Genomic DNA, 13,617 nt, shown 5'->3' with positions numbered 1-13,617 from the left:
GCTAGACTTCTTAACTTTCTGAGGAAACTGACAGCACACACTGTAGTATATTATATCCTAAGATGTGTCATATTCTGACAGTTCAACTCTCACTCTGTACTAAATTTTAATTGCTGTTTAGTTTTTTCATAGTCTACGTTTTGTGTTTCTGGTTCTTCAGTAAGAATCACATTAGCAGTTTGAATAGGCTTAGTTAAACCCATACTGCAGTTGCCCCAGCATATTGATGGCTCCTTGGTGACCAGTACTCCTGTTCTTGTAGGATGTTGAAGTAAATGGCACAAAGGATCATGGAGAGCTAGCAGTGAGTATGGAGGTAAAACATGGTGGCCACTGGGGGCCACCTACATCTAATATGTAGGCGCCCATGGCCAGAGTTTTTGTGGCCACGAGCCATGCCACCATAGTTAATGTTGAACCCTATATTTGAGAACATCAGCATTGTGACTCATTTACATGATGATGTCACTCCATTTCAGTTGCGGTTATGTAAATGGAGCTGTAGAAGACTGCCATATTCCACAAAAGAGTGACCTCTCCTTCACTTCAAGTTTTGTAGTGAGAAAGTTGAAGAGACCCTTATATAGGTCATGCAGTGTGGTAGATCTTAATGCCTAGAGTTATTTTAATGTCATATTTACAGCAAGGGGCTTCTCCAAGTCAACCTGATCAATTCAGTTGGACGTTTAGTCTGGTCTAATTTGACTGATTCACTGTGTCCACTCAGCTGTTAAAAACCAATATGTACAGCACAGCCCTCCCTACCACACATACATACCACAGAGGTCATACATCTATGCATAGGCTACTGTCAGTTTTTGCCATTGCCATCCGTGACCCTCAGTATGCGTATGTACAGTATGTACAGAGCATGTGGGTGTTCGGACCCTGTGGGTGCGTGTGCGTGTGGTCTTGAGACTATGAAAAGCAGTAACGCAGAGTTGACAGGGGGCTGCAGAGATTTAGGGCAAGGTGCCAAGAATGCCAAGGAAACGTGTGCACACACACACACACACACACGCATGCGCACACATTCACACACCTCGTCCCCTGATCTCGGGGGGCATCTGCTGTGGTCCGGGTCACTGGCGGCGAGCACTCGGTCGGGCTCAAAAGTATCACCACGGCAACCGCATCACATAATCCCATTCCATCTCATCCCATCCGCGAACTGTGTGCAATGTGATTGGCCTGTTCCCCCTGGGGCGCCGAGGCGACGGCTCAGGCGCTGTCTGCTTACTCTCTGTGTCAGCTATGGCTCCGAGTCTGTGGGCGGGGAGCGAGTCGCGCATTAAAGGAACGTTTGGTGCATTTTGGCAGGAGACGGTGTGAATTATGCAGACGCACCCCTACTGTGTGTGTGTGTGTGTGAGTTAGTGAGTCTGCGTGTGCAGTGATGCCAGTGTGAGTCCTTCATGAAGAACCATGTTGGGAGAACAAGCTATTCTAAGCAGACAATATCCCTTTTTTTGTCTACCTTTGTCCCACCTTAGCCATTCTTGAAAGTTTACATCTATCCACCTTTTATTATATACCAGCATCTTGATATTCTACTGCTTCATCTCTGTCAGCCTCCACCTGTTTTCAATGTCTGTTTACACCAGAAAAAGACAGCCTCAGTGGTGTGGATATGTTTCGTTACCTTCTAAAATGGTCATGGTGGATTCAGCATAATCCTGCACTCATGTTTAATTTTTAAAGGAGCAATATTTGGCATTAAATCGGTATATTAAATAGCTCGAATCCCTTATTAGTATACAATCTATGTATGCTGAGACACACTGAACCTCAGGCAAGACAGGCGCAACATAAAAAATTGACAATAACAAGTCACAAGTCCTGCACTGTGAGTTGATCAGCTGTTTATTATTGTCAGGTGGCTGTCAAAGTAAAGCTAAGCCTGTTATCATGAAAAACCAAGCACACTCTGGAGTTGAAGTTCAGTGGCTGCCTGCCTTACTGCCTGCCAGACTCCATTAACCCATTGCTCAGTTTAACTGTTATAAATATGTACTCCCTCTAAAAAATTGTTAATGATTTGTTATGACTCATTCACTGTTCAACATGCTCAACCTGTTCTCATGTTTAATTTTTAAATTCTTCAACATTGTGTTTTGTGTCTTGCTGCATTTAGGTTTAAAGCCTTATGATATTGTGTGTTCTTTTTACCTCACTGTTTCAATTTCAAGTTGTTATAAAAGCGCTTCTAGGGAGGGGTGTTGCAAATGTGCTATAAACACTATGATAATTGCATTGGATAGCTGTTTTCAGTTTGTCTTTGTGTACTGTATCTGTCTCTATCAAATAAACCATAAATAAATAATAATAAAGGCAAAAGGTCAGTTGATAAACCAATGAATTTACATGCATGGTAAAAATATGCACTTTGAAAGATCAATAGAAGTGCAGTGCAGTTTGAATGTGCTGTAAAAGACAGTTCTGTCTGTGGTGAAGTATCATATCCAACAGGCTTTCTTCTTTCTTAATGTTTCATCATTTTTGGCATCTTAAGTAATTTGTTGTTACCTGCTCAACACTTGTATGCCAATAAAGAGTTAGATTGAGAAGTGAAGATGAGAAGCGTCACTAAAATAACTCTGAATAATACAAACAGCTCTGAATAATCAAAATAATCATACTTTTATTTCTGCCTTCATCTCCCTTTCCTTCATTCCTGCACTCATCTCTCACCAACTTCAGCTTTCATCTATCCCTCCCTTCCTCGTTCACATGACAGTGCGAGCTGGCTTTGAATTGAGTTGTCTACCTTCACCTTTCCCTGTCTGCTCACTCTCACACCTCCTCCTCCACCTCCATCACTTCCTTTTGTTTTGCTGAAGAATACAAACATAGCCTGAATTAAAACACAACTGACAGTTTCCAGTTTCACTGCTCCTCCTCTGTCCTCCACCCACAATTCCTCCCTCACTTACATGCCCCCCCCTCTTCTACCCCCCCTCCCTCTCTTGCTCCAGCTGTCAGGAGGCTTCATTATTAAAGATTCATGCTGGAGTCTGGGCAGCTCTTCCAAAAGCTTTTGTCAGACAGACCGAGTGTCTCAAATCTCACTGTCACTAACTGGAGGTGACATAAAGACTCACAAAGATCCACATGCACACAAGCACACACTGTCAAACACACACACACAGTCGAACACACACACACACAGTCTCCTTGTGGCTTGTTTCAATATTTTGCTATCTGTCCAGCCCTTTTTAATTCAAATCATCTTGAAAATGGGATTTTTAGTGCTACTTTTCATTTCTAAGAATAAGTCATTGTAAAATACCTTATCAGTGTTCACTCCCTTCCTGATGACCACTTCACGCCGTACCTGAGTATTCATGAATGTTGTGAATATTTGACACTCACCACGGTGTTAAAAATCCCCAGTTTTGGCTTGATTATGTTTTTGTCATCGGTTGATCTGTTATGTCACAAAAACAACATCATGAATCTCGTGTTTTACTGATTCCTTTAATGGATCAAGGCTGCACTGTTTCACCACCACATTTGTCACAGTAGTCTGTCCATCAGTCTCTCTCTCTCTCCCTCTCTCTCTCTCTCTCTCTCTCTCTTGCTCCCTTCCACATGCATACAAACAGGGGTGCATATAATGCATTGTACAAAGAGTGAAAAATGTCTATTAATTACACCATGTACAGTATAGGAGTGCTTTTTGCTAAACCCATTTTACAAATTAGAACTAATGCACATATCATTTCAAGCAGCTCCAAGAGGATTATAGGGATTTCATATAGGGAAATGCAGTGCTTAAATTGGCCTCTGTGCTTGATAAGGGCTGAGATCACCTTGCTACAAACTAGTACTGGTGTTCTCATGCACACCAACCTGCTCTTTCCTAAAGTCCAAACTTTTTGCAGTCTGTCAGTGGCACAGTGGAAACCCAAGCTGAACTTCTGTGTTTATTATAGTTAGTTCTGTCATATAATTATGACATGACACAGCACAAATTAATTACAGAATATTAGTTAACAGGAAAAAAAGTTTAAAGGGGCATAGTCTGGCTGCTCTTGTATGTCGTTTTTCAGATGGTTTGAGTCAGTATTGCAAAGATGTGACAAACACCTTCTCCCGAATTAAAAAAAACTGCCTACTGGAAAAAGAACAATGGAATGCCACTAAAAAGTTTTGTGAACCAATGGCAGCCTAAAATAATAAAACTTTCATGGAGTACATAAAGTAAAACCTGTTCTGAATCTAAATTGATACCACCAATAGGTTGCCAGTGTTATTAAGTGTTGTAAAACAAAATGTATAATGGTGTTGGTTACCTCATGTGCCCCTTTTCTCTCTTAGTGTGGTTTATATATGCAAGGAGGCTGCTCTACTGGGGGTTCAAATTTTACACAAATTTGAACCCCCAGTAACATCACTTTGTCACAGTCAGCCATAATTTTTGTGTACATTTGAGGTGGTGCGCCTTGAACACTTGGAGTTTGGAGTTGTAAATTTCAACTGGGAAATTCCAACCACCAACTTTAAATGGAGCATGGCATAAGCCCATTCCATAACCTGGGTTGCCGTTTATAGTTGCCCATCTGGCTTTCAATCATTCAACATAGCAAAACAGTATTAAAGGATTAAATTCAAGAGAAGTCTTGGCTGATTGATGATGGCATCGTTTGCTGATCAAAGCTACCACAAATGATTTATGAGACATTGTGATGAGAAAGATGACCATTTATATAAATTAGATAATGGATAAACACACAAGTAATCTCTCTTGTATACCATAACAAAATTAATGGTTTTCATCTTAATCCAACATTTCTGGCATACCTCTATTTGATATGTCTGACATGACAAACTGAATGTACACCATGGGAATTACCTTGAGTAAATTCTTCTCCATTCTCTCGTGGACATTTCAGGAGAGAATAGATTACATGCCATCAGGGAAAACAAAGAAAACTTTCTTGGTAAAACGCTGTCCTTTTGTCACACAGATCATTACTGACGGAAGTATCTGCAACTTGACGTGCAACCAGCTGGCCCTGTGAAACTGAACTCCATACTTGGGAGCGAAGTTTTTCTTTATTTTTTTTATCATACAGATAATAGAAAATCCAGTAAGCCTTCCCTGATGAATATTTCTTCGTAGCTATTTTTATTTTATTAACATGTACGTGTCCACATGTGCTTTTCAGCCCTGTCAGGCCTGTATATCTGCATTCATGGCAAGGAAAAATAGATTTTCAACTACCCTTTGAATTTTTATCTTTTTGCTTTCCTGTCATTGAATATTATAATTGGAATGTGTCAGCTTTACAGATGTTACAGTTGCGTTTACATTTTCCTTGCACACAGAATGGGAAATGGGGAAGCCCTGTAGTGATTTTGTCATAAAGTGCCCTGTCCAGAACCATTAGACTTTACAGATGACCTGTAGTTTTGAGACAACAGTGAGCCAGCAGTGTGCTGGTATGGTGCCAGCTCTCTGTTTGTACCATCATGTTTTTCACTTGGTTAAATTAAAAAATTTTGGCTGGAATTGTGCAAACAGTTGGTGGTGCAAAAAAAGCCTATTATCTACTAATTTTAATCACCCCTTCTATCTTGTTCTTTGCGTTTGTACAGAAAAGCCCAGGACCAGCAGAAAAAAGTGGTAGTAGCAGGTTGTGTTCCCCAGGCCCAGCCACGGATGGACTACCTCAAAGGACTCAGCATCATAGGGGTAAGTATATCTGTATGCATGGTACTTATATGAAATGGATAATCTGAGTATGTTCATATACCACATTAATATGCTACTGTGTTTTCCTGTTTCTTTATTTGTCTGTAATGAACAACCTTTGAGGAGTACAGACGGACAGACAGACAGATAGATACAGACAGTTTGACCCATCATTCACCTGGCTGCCAACCTGCTGTGTCTGTTCTATTCTGGCCTCCCTGCCGCTTGGTGGATCAATAGACCTCCCCAGGAGACAAGACCAAGACTACTAAGATGAACATGGTGGGAAGTAGAAAAGGCGGAAGACTAGATGATGGAAGGAGGGAGAAGAGTACGCAGGATAGAAAGGGGGAGGAGGAGAAGGGGAAAGTGCCTGACATAGTTGAAAAGGAAGAAAAGAAGCATAATGTATTTGACAGATAGAGGACAGTGGTAAGAAAATGAGTGGACAAATATGATGCTGCCCACTAACCTATAAAATTTATATGGGTTAGTGTCTAGGTTCTACACTAAAGAAAGTAAAATGATCCCAAAAGTCCATAATATTCTTCTTCCATCAATCTTAATGCCCAATATTCGTGTCTTTTCTCGTGCATGGCGTCTTATGCGCCACTTACAGAAAGTTTCCCACCAGTGTTGAAAGATACAGCAGCTTGAAAAAGTATTCAGCCCCCTTAAACGCTGTCAGACATTATGCCTTTTTATTGCAAACTCATATCATTTTTCAAAGCAAAAATTATTTGTCAGCCAGCCCTTTAATTGTAATTTAAAATTCAACCTAGTAAGTATTTAACCTCTACACATCAGGACTTGAGCCAACTTTTGCTGCAATAACAGCTTTAAGTATTTTGTGGTAAGTATCTACCAGCTCTGTGTACAGTTTTTGCTCCAGTTTGTTCAGGTTGGTTGGATGACAGCTGTGGACTGCAGTTTCCTAACAGTGCCACAGATTTTCAATCTTGACTTGGCCATTGTAGAGCATTCACCTTTTTGCTGTTTAACCACTCCTGTATTGATTGGCCTCATGCTTATGGTCATTATTTAGCTGAAAGGTGAACTTCCCCCCCAAACTTTAAGTATGTCCCTGAATTTAGCCCCATCCATTCTTCCTTCAGATCTGTCGAGATGTCCAGTCCCTGCAGAGGAAAAACATCTCCACAGCATGAGACTGTCACCATCATGCTTCACTGTGGGGGTGGTGTTTACTGAGGCATGGGCAGCGTTAGGTTTGCCCCACACGTAGCTTGTTGAATTCTGACCAAAAACCGTATCTTGGACCACCTTGTCCGACATCACAGCTGTGTCACTGTCATGCTTTCTTCTAACCATCCTCCCAAACAGACCATTTTATGCAAAGCTCTTGATATGGCTGACTGGTGGTGCACCGTCACGCCGCCCTTGGTCACTGAACTCTGTAGCTCTTTCAAGGTGATTGTTGGATTCTTAGTAACTACTCGCATAGGTCTCCTTCTTGCTTGAATACTGAGTTTTGGGAACTGCCTTGTCTAGGCAATATTCTTTGGTCTTCATGTTCACATCTTCCCTTCAAATTTACAGTGGGTTTTATTTTAACTTTTGACTGGTGGAGATTAATTGTAAACCAAATACTTACACAGATATATTTCAGTCACTTTACAAGTCTCAGTGTATCATTTATAATCTGACGAGTCTAGGGTTGAATACTTTCACAAGCCAATCTGTTTTGTCTTTTCATACCTTTGTCTCACAACAAAGGAGTCAAGTGAATGATGTGAAGACCTCATGGCTTTGGGACGCCACCATAAACTTGACGTTTCTATTACCTTTTCTTTAAAAGTGGCATGGACATTCTGTCCCTCTAGATTTGTTAGGGCCATTTACTTTATAGTGTCTAAACAAACTTTTCCACTCATAACCCTGTGGTGTAGGTAAGAATGGACTGCATGACAAACTTTCTATTTCACCACAGTACAACACTAAAAGGGTGTCAAGGTTACTACCATTTAACAACTAAATGATTACTCCTCATCAAAACACAGATGATGTTTGCAATTAGCGATTTAGCGATTTTCTATTCGCTTTACTTTGCCACCTTCCAGGGCCCTGAAAATCTAATGCTCACATATTAACACTGAAGGGTCTTGTTGAGGGTGAATGTAAAGTTACTTTTGTGTGTCAGTTCAATCTTGCAAGTAAATATGTAAACAAAATTACTCCAGACATACAACATAAACAATGTGAAGTTGTTAAATGTGCCATCCAAACATGCCTATACCAACCATAAACATGAAGATATTTATTCCACATTTAGTAGAGCTTAATTATTTCTGTATGCTAAAGAAACATACAGTTGTTCAATTTAGAAGAATCATATTTGCTTGCATTATTTTTTCATTTCCATGTTCAGAGAGAAGCAAGCTTTGTCTTCTAAATCACTGCAGAAAACCTTGATCTAAATTTCATATTATGCTAAATTAAATTGCTTACGTAAAAAACAGAACTGCCTTGTTGAAAATGGGGATAAATGAAACAGTCCGATACCCAATGTTGATTACTGCCACTTTCTTATAAATAATGGGTGGGGGGTGTCTCAAATGTTACATTAAATATCCTTTACCATAAATAATGCAATTCCATTTAAGTAAACATGCCACTGTGTAACATAATTACATTCAAATCAAGTGCCGTGCATGTATAATATAATTACATTCAGATAAACAGGTTTGTACATGTAATAGCCTTCAGGGGGGAACCAGAAACATCTGGGAAGTTTACCACTGGTGGGTCTTTCATTCTCATGAGTAGATTGGATTATGCATTGATGCACACACACACACACACACACACACACACACACACACACACACACACACACACTCACACAAGCACACACACCCTGATGGACATATGCAGAAGCAGCCACACAAATTCAGACAGAGGTATATGAGTATGCACACAGTCCCCTTGTGCATCCTTGGTAGTTACAATCAACCACACAATGACAGTGACAGTTGGTGGGTTATGCAAATTACATGCAAATAACCAGTCCTGAATTTGTATATAGTGATTGCGCTAACGGCTAGATAAGGGCTGTAGTTAAAAAAAAGTGCTTCCTGTTGAATTCATTCAGTTTAATTGACCTGCGTGTGTGTGTGTGTGTGTGTGTGTGTGTGTGTGTGTGTCAGCTTTTATGTGTATTTCTGTTGTGTTTTCTTGTCTGATGCAGCTGTGAAATGAATGAATGACAGTGTATTGTATGTAAGGTACACAGACAGGCACGCAAAGCCTACAGTGTTTCCCATCTCTGAACTAGACATGTCACATCCTGTATCTGAGACACATCACACACACCCACACACGTACACAGTGCTGGCTAGGTAATCAGAGGATTACAGTGGGTAAGCAATATTGTAAACATGAGAGGCACGCACATCAGTCTTCTCAGAATACACATCTGTATGCCTTGGTTAGACTACATAGACAAATACTGTGAGCCCAGTTTTGTAATCACATTAAGTTGCAATTTTCTTTTTGCTCTCATAAAAAATATATTTTAAATCAAAATTATATACAGTAAATTGGTTGAATAAACAAGTCATATGTATATATATATATATATATATATATATATATATATATATATATATATGTGTGTGTATATATATAAAAAACAAGCTGTTTTGTAAGGTGAAGAGTTGAGGATGATTTAAGCAGTCGGACAGCCTGAGGGAAGAAATGGGGCTCAGTAGTCTGGTGGTATGGCAGCAGATACTTGTGTATCTCTTTCCAGACAGCAGCAAGGTGAACAGACTGTGGCATTACTATGGCAGAAATTGAATATAATATTCATGAGTTTTATTAATATTCATGTTTTCATTAGTGTATGATCGCCTGAAAATCAGAATTGTGTTTTCGTTCCCTTAGAATGAGACATTTATTTTCTACAGTAGCCCAGAATCCACAAACAAATCCATAAATACAGCAGCCTTTTACATTTTTCCTAAGTTTCGAAGTAGATTCTCCAACACACCTACACACTACTGAAAAGTTTTTCTTTTAATGTTGTTTTCCAAAGCCTTTATTCAGTCAAGCCAGAAATTTCTCTCACCCATAGTGTTTACTCTGGGCAGCCCTGCTGTTTAAACATTTCTTACAGAAGGTGCTCTCTCTCAAAAACTAGAGTTGGCCTTTGTGGACTTGTGTGTATTTGTATGATTTGGGTAGGTTAAGCCTATGTCTGCTCTATAATTAGTAGACCTAATGGACTTTTTAGCAAACATCTCACTTGTGAATAGCAAGACAAAGATAATTTATCTTTTCCTTTATTTTAACTTCTAAGCCCAACTTATAGTTTTTAGTTATTCAAACAGCCCATATGTATAAACGAGAATTCTGTAAGAACCAGAATTGTAAAATGAATTCTGAATTAATCTTTAAAATGTAAACAATACCAGGCCCATCCTGTGAGTAGGGACACCCGCTGCTGTTCTGAATGAACTCAGCATAGAACTGCTGCCTGCAAAGCACAGTGTGCATCTGTGCGAGTGTGTTTAAAAGAAGGTTACTCTGGGTAATGGACCTGAAGTCATTCAGAGCGGGTGCCAAGGGCTGGAGCATGGACCTCCAAGAATACAGAAAGTGAGCGAATGAGAGCCGGAAGGGATGCTGTGCAGAATGAAATTAGAAAGAATGTCAGGAGAAATCATTTATTGTTTTTCCCCATTACTTAATCTCTCTGTCTCCATCCCTCTCTGTCTCTTGTTCTCATTCACTCTTCCTCCCATTTCTCTTCAGAGGATTAAATGAAGGATGGTAGATTTGTAATCAATGTTGTTCTCAGTAGAATCTTCTGGCTCTTTAAGTGTCCAGCTCAACCAGATTTTTTTTCCAGCTTTCTCTGCATGACTTTGTGGTGTTTCAGAGCACCCTGGGGGAGATCGGCAGGATTTTCTTCATAGGAGGCAATGAGGAGAACAACCCTCTCGCTTGATCATAACATGTTTCTCTTTTAGTTATTGTCTCATAATCTAAGGCTCTGCTGTTGCTTTATTCTTACCTGTATGATCATTTTTCTGCCACCCTCTACCTCTTTCTGTTTTTGCCTCTTGGTTTTCTTCCATAAAATCCCACCGCCAGACTGTCTCAGTCAATCCATAATATAATTGGTGCTACAGCTGCATAGACACCTAGTGGCATTTAGGAAATCTATATCACTTAATCCTGGCTGGAGAAAACTTGGTGTGATTGTATCTGTTTGTACTTGGTTGTCTGTGTGCATACTGCATATTGCCTTTGTGTATATTTACATGCCCACCATGTTTAAATGTGGATCAGTTTATGTGTGTTTGTGGGTTGTCAATACCAGGCGTTTGTTTGACTGCGCGCACTTGGTTTGTCAGCATCAATAAACTTTTCCCATGTGTGTCTGTCTGTGTTTCAGGTCCAGCAGATTGATCGGGTGGTGGAAGTAGTGGACGAGGCTGTTAAAGGTATTTCAACACACACCCGTACAAAAGTACCCATTGTATGAGTGAATAGGCAGCAATGCATTGATCAGCTCATGAATGAATGAATGAGAGTCCTTTCATTGCTGGAATAGGAAATTTAGTTTTTGAGCCTTCATGCTCCATGTATGAATGATTTTCAGTAAGTACTGTCCACTTATTGACAGAATACACAAACTAAGAATGACTTGACTGTCAAGAGTAAGAATTTATTAGTTTCTTGTAGAAGAGTGCATAATCAAATGATAATGGCTTTTAATTGTTGTGTCTGCTGTCTTAGATTTAATAATTAAAAACATTTAATTCTAAGCAGTTAATGTTGATAATAAAGTATGAGCTAAAGACGTCATTCTCAACCAGTGGGCTGCAGATGGTTCTGCTTGATGGTTAGTTAAAAAAAATGAAAAGAAACAAACAAAAGCTAGTTATTTTTATATCCAAATGTGCTCAATAATTTGTATAAATAACAAAAACATCAAATTAAAATGAATCATTTCAGTGACCATTTATGTTAGAATGTCACCAGGCCAATCAAGACACATCATCAGGTAGAGAAAAACATGTTTTGCCAAAATTAGCTAACTAATGTCTGCTTGAATGCAATGACTCAAAATGGATTATTTTATTAAACGGAAAAAGTGATGTGGGAGACAACCCTGCACAGTGAAAGCTCCAGTGTGTGTGTGGTGAGGAATATGGCTGCAACTAATGATTATTTTCATTAGTCAATAATTGTGAAAATAATCAGCATAGAAGTGTTTAATTGTTTAGTCTATAAAAATCAAATGTTTTACATTTTTTCTTGAAAAATGGCTGAAACAATTAATTGATTATCAAAATAGTCGACTGCTTGGTTAATCAACCACTCATTGCAGCTATAGTGAGGGAATTTAACCCTGAATACTTTGAATTTGGATTCATAATGGCAGGCAGTGATGCTGAACCAAAAGCACAGTGTGTTGAATGTGGTGAAAATGTCTCACTGCCCATTTTATTTTTTCTCCTTTTTATTTTCTTATATTTATGTTTTTCTCATTTATTTGGGAAGATTGTTCTCAGAAAGTTTTTAATCATTAGAAGTGGGCCTTATGTTACAAAAGTTTGAGAACCCCGGAGCTGGAGTAAACTGGCATTAGAAAATTCAGTCTTGTTTTGATCCACAGGAGTAATGTGTTAAAATTTGATATTCAAGAGCAGAGTGACTTGATTTACTGCTTTTTCACGGTTCAAGTGATTGAAACTTTCCTTACACACAAAACTTATTTTTGCCATCATTGCTCAGTAGGATTACTGGTTTAAATTCACATTTTGTAAAAGCAGCTATCAGTGTTGCTTTCAGATCCTATCTGCCTTGCTGTCTGAGTAGCTTGTTAAGTGGTCTTGTCTGTCTGAGAAGCTCACTGACAGTGAGACAGACTCACATGGCAGTGATTAGGTCATCCATTTAAACTGTTAGTGAACCACCGCACTTAACTGTTTAATGAAGGTCAGGCAGAGTTTACAGCATAAGACTGTCCAGTCAAGCTGTCATACACCCCCAGCTGTTCTCTAATAAAGAACAGATTGAGTTTACGCTGTGTGTGTGTGTGTGTGTGTGTGTGTGTGTGTGTGTGTGTGTGTGTGTGTGTGTGTGTGTGTGTGTGTGTGTGTGTGTGTGTGTGTGAGACTAGTTTGCACTGCAGGCCTCACTCTAATGAAGGACAGCTGAACTGAGGCTTAATTTTACAATGTGTCATCAACCCTAAATCGTCTGGCTACACACACATACACACACTCACATTCACACACTGTGACTTTCATTCCCTCTGTTTTTCTCTGATTTGCTCATTCTTTCCCTTTCCTTCTTCCTCCCATTCCACAGCATCTTTTCATCTCTTTCCCTCCACTGCTCCTCCTCCCTCCTCTGCCTTCTCACTGCCCTGTTCCATCCCTTCTGCCCTCTTTTCCTCCCTTTTTCCTCCCTCCTTTACCCCCTCCATAGAAACTAATTTCCCCAGTATCATTACAGTTCTTTATGACCTCGTATAAACTGAGAGCTGTTATTCCTGCTCGGAAGCCTGGGCATAAACCTTTAAGCTAGGGGATTTGCCTTTGGTAATGGCTACTAAAATACTTACTTCAATGAACTGCTAATAGATGCACTTCTTTGCTGCACCAAAATTGCTTGCAGGTCTGTTTTCCACATGACAAGAGTACTGGTATACTTTTATGAGCTTGGTTCTTGAGGTGTGAGACTACGTATATTCAGTTGGCTCAAAAAGAACTACATCACTACTGTAAAACTGCTGTTAATCATAGTGCATCTACCTAACATAAAGTTCAAGTTACTGCCTGCTGTAAATGGCATTTTTATCTTTTAGTTATCTCAGGTTGGGTTGCTGAGCATGCACATAGTACTTAACATTTATATAGTGATACACATTACATCTACTGCCC

The 13,617-nt window shown here is 39.6% G+C and overlaps 1 protein-coding gene across 1 annotated transcript in view; it reads left to right on the top strand.

Annotated features, from left to right (window-relative positions):
- Positions 1–13,617, top strand: part of cdkal1 (CDK5 regulatory subunit associated protein 1-like 1) — a 274,804-nt gene that overhangs the window by 82,201 nt on the left and 178,986 nt on the right. Inside the window, exons 5-6 of the mRNA XM_084726284.1 lie at positions 5,602–5,698; positions 11,118–11,166. Coding sequence (XP_084582410.1) covers positions 5,602–5,698; positions 11,118–11,166 — 146 coding nt within the window. The remainder of the gene's footprint in view (positions 1–5,601; positions 5,699–11,117; positions 11,167–13,617) is intronic.

The sequence above is a fragment of the Lutjanus erythropterus genome, chromosome 9 (genome assembly GCF_056507025.1).
Source record: "Lutjanus erythropterus isolate fLutEry1 chromosome 9, fLutEry1.hap2, whole genome shotgun sequence".
Taxonomy (NCBI): Eukaryota; Metazoa; Chordata; class Actinopteri; order Lutjaniformes; family Lutjanidae; genus Lutjanus; species Lutjanus erythropterus.
Note: the sequence above shows the minus strand (reverse complement) of the source record. Positions and strands in the feature narration are given on the sequence as shown.